General features: G+C 30.4%; 1 protein-coding gene and 2 pseudogenes across 1 annotated transcript; 1 reads left to right on the forward strand and 2 right to left on the reverse strand.

Annotated features, from left to right (window-relative positions):
- Positions 1–409: 409 nt before the first annotated feature.
- On the reverse strand, positions 410–1,336 carry LOC124934672 (glucan endo-1,3-beta-glucosidase, basic isoform-like). Its single transcript, XM_047475191.1, has one exon. The coding sequence runs from the start codon at positions 1,316–1,318 to the stop codon at positions 410–412; it is 909 nt and encodes a 302-aa protein (XP_047331147.1). The 5' UTR covers positions 1,319–1,336.
- A 4,175-nt stretch (positions 1,337–5,511) lies between these two features.
- On the forward strand, positions 5,512–6,667 carry LOC124936853 (annotated as a pseudogene).
- Positions 6,668–7,304: 637 nt separating this feature from the next.
- On the reverse strand, positions 7,305–8,663 carry LOC124934674 (annotated as a pseudogene).
- Between the last annotated feature and the right edge of the window lie 510 nt (positions 8,664–9,173).

The raw sequence follows: 9,173 nt of genomic DNA on the forward strand, positions 1-9,173 counted from the left end.
AGATAAACTGAATGATGATGAATTTCATGACCCCGAGATAACATTAACAAGATTGAGTCATCCGAATACTCGAAGAGAGAATTTTTTTATCCAATTCAGAGGAATTCAATAGAAAAATTGAGCCGAGACAAATGAAAGTGGAACAAGCATGAAAGACATATTATAATCACTTGTCTTATATTTTCATCTACTATGTATTCTTGACAATGTAGATTGATGATGAACGATGGAGTTGGATTAGCTATCAACTCGAAATTGAAATAGACATGAGACTAGTATTCATCAATCACCAACCAATAAATTGTATAAATATATATAACAAACTAGATCAATGACATAAATGTAAGTATAAGATAATCCAATTTTCTCTTTATTGTAAAGTTGCCATCATCATATAATTGGAATTATCTTAGGCAAAATTAATAGGGTACTTAATTTGTTTGTTTGGAGTAAAGAGACCCCAAAACTTCTCAGAAACAGGGTTTTTTTGATTCTCATCAAACATGGCAAATATATAAGTCTCTATGGACTTTCCAGGCTTCTTAGGTGTTCCTTGAGTACCCTTTACATGATTTATAAGGTTAAGGACATAACTCTTTTGATTCTCGAGTGTGGTTGCATTCCCTCCGCTTGTAGGCCACCCAGTCCCCGACACAACTATTTCCAATGATCCAGCCCCAACCTTCTCTAATGCCCAATGAAAAGTGTCTATCATGGCATCGAACAAGTTTTGGTATCCTAGAGCACCGTCCTTGAGGACAACTCCGGGTGATTTGAAAAGTGCGTAATCGAGCGAAAATTTTCCTTTGGAATCGATGTAGGCTTTATAAGGGTACATATTGACAAGCAAGGGAGAACCATTGGCAACTAGAAACTTCGCTATAGGGGTGATGAATCCACTTGCGTCGGCCCTAAATGCGCCTTTGGAAGGTGGGTTGGACTCGCCAAGGAGAGTTGTGTCGATGGCAGTTGTGACCTTAACTTTGTTTTTTAGCCCAAAAGTGGAAACCGCGTTAAGCAAGTTTTGCATGGCTCCAAGAAGGAATTGCGATCGAAATTCGTTGGCAACTACGATGTACTTAAAATTAACGTTGGAATAGTTTTTGATATTCTTTTCGACCCAAGCGTTGGCTTCGGCTTGGTTTGAAGCAAGCTTTTGAAGAATTTCATTAGGTACACCAACCGTAACCTCAATGTTGGATCCCCCAAGAGCTTGGAGTGCTTCTTGGTTTGCATCGTAGATTCTCATTCTCGTGATAACGTTCTTCTGGTATAGGGCGACGACATCTCGTTTTGTGGGTAAATTATTGCCTAACATTCCATAACAAACTCCCACCTTTGCAACTGCATTCAAATACATGAAAATATGAAACAAGCATAAACAAATCTTTTTAAAAAAATAGAAAACTTTCAATTCGTCCACAATGATCATGAACACCAAATTTCTCACGAGTAAAACAAGCATACTACAAATAAACTTGTGGCATTGGGTGTCACAAATTTAACTAATAGTCTAATACAATAATGAACCACAAAATTAAAATAAATCAAAAGTGACCAAGGCATTTTTTAAGAAAAATATGACTAATTTTTAATAAATCTATGCCACTCCAAAAGTCAAATGTAATGTGGAAAGAATATTAACCATCCAGATAGATTGTAACACAATTGATGATCCACCAACATATAAAACCCATAAAATACAAACTCTTCAAAGAAAAATATTAAAAATCTCAAATTAAAACATCAAATGATCAATAGTATGAACTCATAACTAAATAACCCAATGAACATCTCAAGATTTCTTTCTATCATAATTTGTTCATCTATTAAACTTGAAACCAACAATGACATGCGAAACACGTCTTTATATCATACTAAAAGTCGGGTTGGAATGGAAGAGTAGAATAACCTGTAGGTTCTAAGCTTAGGAGGAAAAGGAATATCATTGACAACACAATTTGGAACTTCATGATCATGGCCATATAGAAGAAGAAGAAGATGAATTAAGTGAGATGATATTGCATTTCCATATGTACATTATATATACAAATAATCAACAAAGACAAGACATAAAAAAGAGGGATAAAAGTGAATAAAAGGAGAGTTAAATAATGTTCAAGTTATTTAAATAATCTCATCCGCCTTTAGCTTAAGTTACTTCAAACCCAATAGTGGATTTATTGGAGCCCTATCCCTAATCCGAAATTAATAATTTAGGTGGAGTGTTTCTATTTGAATTATGTTGAGTTTTGAAATAGTTACAATTAGTTGTTTATTTTCTATATACTAACTCTAATATTATTTTCAAACTTAGCAATTGAACTTTTTTTTTTCTTGTTTATGCTGTTTGAATATCTAAAAAATCATCCATTATCTATATATATATAATGATGCTTAATTTTTAAAGTGTCCGGATTGCCGGGTCGAGATCTGTGGTTAATTTGGATACTTGGGTCGGATTGTGAGTTGACCCGTTTTTAAATTTAAAACGGTTAAAAATAAAATTAAAAATGCTAGAGGTATGTTTCGAACTTGCAACCTAACAAAATAAATACAACTCTTTAACCAACTAGGCTACAAAGACTTTATATTTTAAATTCAACACCAAATTTGATAAACGTGGGACGTTTTAATATTAATATAAGTTCAACTTTTTACGTAACTAATATATAATGATGTTGAGTAAATGGATAATTAGGTCGGATTGTGGGTTGACTCACCCATAAACTTAAAACGATTAAAAATAAAATAAAAAATGTTATCCGTAATTTTTTTTCACGGTTTTTATATTATTACTCGTGCAAATGCACGGACTAAATGTTAGTTTTGTTAATAGAAGTTATTCTTTTATAAATTAAATTTATATTATTAACTTCAGTTTTATAAATTAAATATTTTTACTATTTTATAAGTTTACCTAAATTAACATTTTAGACAACTTTAATTAATGATGATAAAACTAATATATAATATTTATAATTTAACTATTATTTAATAATTAATAATTAATAAATGAATTTGATATTTATAATGATTTAAATTATTTATTATATAAAAATATTTTATTTATTTTAATATATTATAACTAATTTATGAATGAACAAATAAGATTATAATTTATACAATAGAAATAAATTTTATTAATTGATTTTTTAGTATGAATTACCAAAATCATACAGATTGGTGAGTATAATAGGTATAAACCTGAAATCTAAACCGAAATGAATTATTAGTTTTTGATAAATTATTTCAGTTTGGGTTGAATATCCATTAAAAACATACTAAATGATAAATATTATTTAAAAATATGTTAAATTGATATATATATATATATATATATATATTTTAATGTGACGATTTTAGCTTAATACTAATGGATATTCAGTTGGTATTGATATTTTTTATTAGGGTTAATCGAGTAAAAAACGTGTTAACGTGTCAAATATGTATTAAATATAACAAAATATATTGAACTAAAAACACGTATATTAAGTATTATCAATCTTAAAATGTATTAAACATATAAAATTAGCAAATAAAAACATATTAAAACTATGAAGAGGGAAAATTAATTGAGTCAATTCTTAATCTGAAAGACTTATTTTTTAATTGTAAAGATAGAGGGATTTACCAAAATATAAAAAGGCCCGGGCAGAAAATTAAATTTTGACATAAAGATGACTAAATATTTACCGTGGCAAATTTCCAAAATATTAGGATTTTTTTTTTAAATGTTTAAGTTATGTTTGATAACGTGTAATAGAAATAAAAATAGAAAAGGGACAAATATTATTAGATAATTTAAAATGTAATAGTTATAATTTAAATAACAGGGATTTTGATTCAATTCATTTATGAAAAAAATTGTAATGATGTTATAATTAATATATAAGTAAATTAATATAATATAATAATATTATATAAATATTATATTAATTTATAATATCGTGATAATATCTTATATATATTATTTTATATTTTAATATTTATTTTTAAACTCACAATATAACAGCTCCAAATTTTTAGATTTTTTTAGTAAAAAAAAATGCAGACAACAAAAATGTACTCATCATTCTTAACCTTCTTCTCTTCTGCCAAATTCATTGATCATCCACCAAAAATTTAGTTCTTCTCCGATCTAGACCAACCAAAATCAACAACTCACAACAAAACTCAATAAAACATTCTTCACAAATAAAAAATCAAACCAAATTCAACATCCTATCTTAAAAAAAAAAAAATTAAATAAAAAAAAAAAATAAAAAAAAATCAAACTTTACAAACTAATTGGATTAACACATTATTCCATACTGGTTCCCACTTTTCTAGAATTAATTGGTAGATAAATCAGAAATAAGAATAACACAAATATTGATGAAAAAACTTAAGAATTCATCCACTAAGATTGAGTAGTGGCCTAATATTATGACGAAGGGGTAATTGTATATATTATTGCCTAAAATCATACTAAAATGCATAGTCAAATGTAATTCATGAAGACACGTGAATGCTAGTTTTAGAGAATAATAATGTATTTTTTTCTTTTTAATAATAAAATTATTAATTATTTTTATATATATACAAAAATCCATAAATATAATAAATTCTGTAATATATATATATTCAAATACTAAAACCAATCAAAAAAATAAACACTATACTTTGACATGTCTTAAATAATTTATAAACATTTGTTAAATTAATTTATAATGTTTTTAAAAAATATTTTAATTAGAAAAAATGTGTTAAGTTTTAAAGTGAGTAATTTTAAATTTATTTAGTATTATAAAATATAAAATGATACATTATATATTTGAAATAATATTTTAGAACTAAGAAAGAATTTGAAAAAAAAAATTATCACATATTTTTTTATATTTAATTATATATATATATATATATAAATATATGTATATATATTAAAAGGTTTGTAACGTGTTCCAAGGGAAAATTTAACGGAATGACCCTAAAGAATCACTTATTTGTTTATGTGGTCACCCCATAATTTTTATTGCTCTGCTGACCATTTTATTTTTTTTGACAAAAATACCCTTATCGCGTAACGCGAAGTGGAAAATGTGAAAAAGTCTAGAATACCCTTACTATTTAATATAACGTGTGCATATTTTTTTTTATTTCATTTCTTCTCTTTCTCTCTCTTCCCGCTATTCTTCTATTTCTCTCTAACCCTAAACGGCGACAGTGATCTTCGACGACGGCGGCAGCGATATTCGACGACGGACAATGAGCACGACGAGCACGTGTACGGTTCCACATGGTACGTTTGTTGTTTATTATTTATTTAAATGAAATGGACATCCTGTATTCGATTCTAAATCACATTCACTGTTGTTATTTATTGTTTATCCGATGAGACTTCATGTTTCGCGAAGGCTTCACGTTTCGCAAAGGGCTTAACGTTTTGCGAAGGGCTTAACGTTTTGTGAAGGGCTTCACGTTTCGCGAAGGGCTTCACGAATCCAATCTTGAGCGAAGATATTGAAAGAAATGGGTCTGGATTAAGTGAAGAAGTACTTACAGCAAGACGGAAACCGGCTAAGTGCCGACGTTATAGATGGTATGCCACCAAAATTCATCGAGCCCTTCATTATGCAAGGTCTCCATCTCGATCTTGTAGAGGCCGGATGAATCGTCTGCTCCATGAAAGTACCCCCTCGTTTGTTGGTAGGACTTCTTAAATATGTAATTATGTGTTTCCTTATCTCCGTTTAGATTGATCGATTCTTCATTTATTATTAATGAAGAACACTGGGAATTTCTTGCACGGAGGAGCTACTGCTGCTTTTGTTGATGTGGTTGGTTCGGTTGTTATATGCACCGTCGGTACATCTCATACCGGAGTTTCTGTTGAGATCAGTGTTTCATACTTGAATTTTGCTTATGTTGGTGTGAGTAGTTAGCTTTTTCTCCTCTTTGATTTCATTTTGCAGATAGGGTTTCTCTCAATAGTCAATACAATTGAGTTGTTTTCATTTAGGTGTTCTATAATTATATGTTAAAGGATTTTCCCCCCAAAAAAATTATATGTTAAAGGGTTTGTTTGTAGAATTGCATTTTGAAAGGGGGAAGACATGGAGAAATTGAGATTGGACTTGGATAAACTTCCCTTCATATTAAGGTACTATAATCCAATTTACATTACTAAACCTAATCCTAATGGAAATCAAAATAATCTATAATAATACTAACATAATTATTCTAAGTACTACTACTAATGATCGACCTATCAAAACCCAAATCTCTATTTCATATCAACTCTTATTTGCATGTTAGTAGAAAAACTTAGAGGTGCCATTTGCTTTCATTGATTCTAAGTTACCAATCTTCTAATACCTGGTTTGATAATATTTTACTAGATAATGTTCTATTTGTTTGATCAATTGGTCTATTGTTGATAAAATTACAAGATTTTCTTTCACGACTTTGCTTCACATTTGTTTCAGGAAGAGATTGAGATAGAAGCGAAGACATTGCGGGTTGGGAAGATCATTGTGTCATTACTGTTGAGTTCAGAAAGAAATAGAGTGGGAAGATTATTGCTCAGGGCTGTCATACTAAATACCTTGCAGTGGCTAGTAAAATTTGAAAATTGCACCAATGTTATATGAATTCTTGAACAATTAATAATATATTTTATTGTCTCGAATACCATATAATTTTGTTTGTCTTCGTTATGATTTCATCTTGTGACCTCATTATATACTAAATGCATCTTTTTATTCTTCATTTTAAAATACACTCAATTAGAAATAATTTTACCCAAGTTGAATTGGGGTTGCCAATCCTAAATTTAAAAAAAAAAAACACTGAAACAGTTATGAGATATTTGGTTTCAGTTGATGATCATCCTGTTTAATGCAATTTTTATAATTTGTTTTTTCTTAAAAGAAAAAGTTCAAACAACATTGTTTTATTTATGTCATCTAACTCATAATGATAATTTAACTGAAAAAAAATGCCTAAAAAAAGTCTTACCTAACACCAAATATCTGAGATTGGATTTTGATCTGACTAAGAATCCTCTAAACTGAAGTATGTCATCTTAATAATAAAAATACCCTAAATTGAAGGGTAACCATGTCTATTGGAGCCTAGAAATAAAAGAATATACAAAGATAACAAGAAACCAAACTGCAGCCTTAATATATTTTTTTTTTCATTTTCTATTACAGACATAAAAGTTTAAGAACTGGAACAACAAAATGTCAAAAAGTTATGAAAGAACTAGAAATCTCATAAAGATTTTCAGTTATTTAAGTTTTAAATTAGAGAATTACTTCCTAATCACTTTCTTTCCTTCCAATTTTTACTACTCCTAGAGCTTCTCCCAAGTTGATGTTTCCTCTCACGGTTCTTCTACCAACTCCACCTCCTCCTTCATTGCCTTTCCTCATCATTGCTGCAAACTCTCCATAGTCAATGTGTCCATCCTGCAACCGCCAACCAAACATTACACATTGCTTAAACAAAAATCAATCCCATCCGAAGAAAATTAACTCACGTTATTTTGATCAATGTCTTTGATCATGTCCTTAAGATGAACATCCCTTAAACCAAAGTCTTTGCACGCTTGTTGAAGCTCGTCGACAGTTATGAAACCGCTTCCATCTTTGTCAAAGTAGGAAAATGCAAGACACCAAATTGTCTTCTCTTTCTAACTTGTTCAAGTACCAGCATTGGCACTGTAGATATCCATGCCATCTCGGAGCTTTATTCTCTAGGACTGTATCATATAATCCATCCCGTTTTCTTTTAGGGGAACAATAATGCAAGATGCTGAAGTTGTAAGCTACATGTCCAATATCAATGTTGACAGATGGAATAATCTGGGGACTTATTTGCTTACTCGAAAATCACCTGTTAACTCTTCTTCTATCACTAGAAGGCTGGCTATCATATATTCTGAAGTTGGTTCCAATGATATCCGAACTGTAAACCATACAATAACCAACAATTTATCAGCAAAACATCACCCCATATACATTTTTCACTAATCAGACCTTCCTTACCTTATCTTTCCAACATAGGTATTACTTCCTTGAGATATTTCAACAACATTAAGCGATATAATATACTCAGTGTGTGCACCTTGCCTACATCTTCGAGCAACCAAGAGAAATTTCTCCTTTTCTGTTATTGCTGCCAAAATTCATGGGGGTAATTGTGAAACTTGAGAATTTTTGAGAATAATAATTCAACACAAAAAGTGATTACAAAACATGGGTTATGATCATCATTTGCATAAGCAATATACAAAGAACTTTTCTTTCACTTCACTTACATAGAGGTAGGCTAAGATAAAGGTAATATGTTGAATTCTTCTTGTCATGTGTTACAACATACGGAATAAGCAAGTCAAGAGGCCCCGACTGCAATGAGGAACACAATACAATAACATTTCATTATCATATCTATCTATCAATACATAATTACGTGAAGAGAAGGAATATAAAACTTGTTTAAGGCAAGAAGGAAAAGTGAGGGTTCCAGTGTTAAGTGCATACTTGACAACTTCTTTAGTGACTTTCCTCCAGCTCTTGCGAACACAAGCGCAATACACGACATTTTTCAATGCTCATTGTCCAGTCTATCTCTAGAAGCTTCTCGCTTGTAGCAGAATTGACAAGCTCACCTACCATGATTTTTTTCTCTAGCTGCTGGTAATGGAACAAAGAGAAGTAAGAACCAAAAGTAAATCCCTTTGCGAAACGTGAAGGCGCTTCGCGAGAAGCCCAGTCGCGAGACTCAAATGAATCTTCCCTGAAACGAACCGAGTTAGAGCATCATCAACTACAAACATCATCATCGACAAGATAGCAAACAAAGATGAACAATAAGATGAATAATAAGAAAACCTAATGGTTTAGGGTTTGAAGATGAACATAATGAATATAAGAACATAAATCGATCCAATCACCTAATATTAGAACGGATTTTCGTCGTCGATCTGTATAATGTATTCGTTTAGAGTTTCGTCACCGTGTCGTCGCGAGAAGAGAAGAAAGAGAAAAGAGAGAAAGAAAAATATCGAAATGAAAAAATTTGAGTATTTATATAAAAAAAAATCTCTTCGCGAAACGCAAAATCCCTTCGCGTTACGCGATAAAGGTATTTTCATTTTAAAAAAATAAAATGGTCACTAAATCAAT

This window comes from Impatiens glandulifera, chromosome 4 (assembly GCF_907164915.1).
Source record: "Impatiens glandulifera chromosome 4, dImpGla2.1, whole genome shotgun sequence".
Taxonomy (NCBI): domain Eukaryota; kingdom Viridiplantae; phylum Streptophyta; class Magnoliopsida; order Ericales; family Balsaminaceae; genus Impatiens; species Impatiens glandulifera.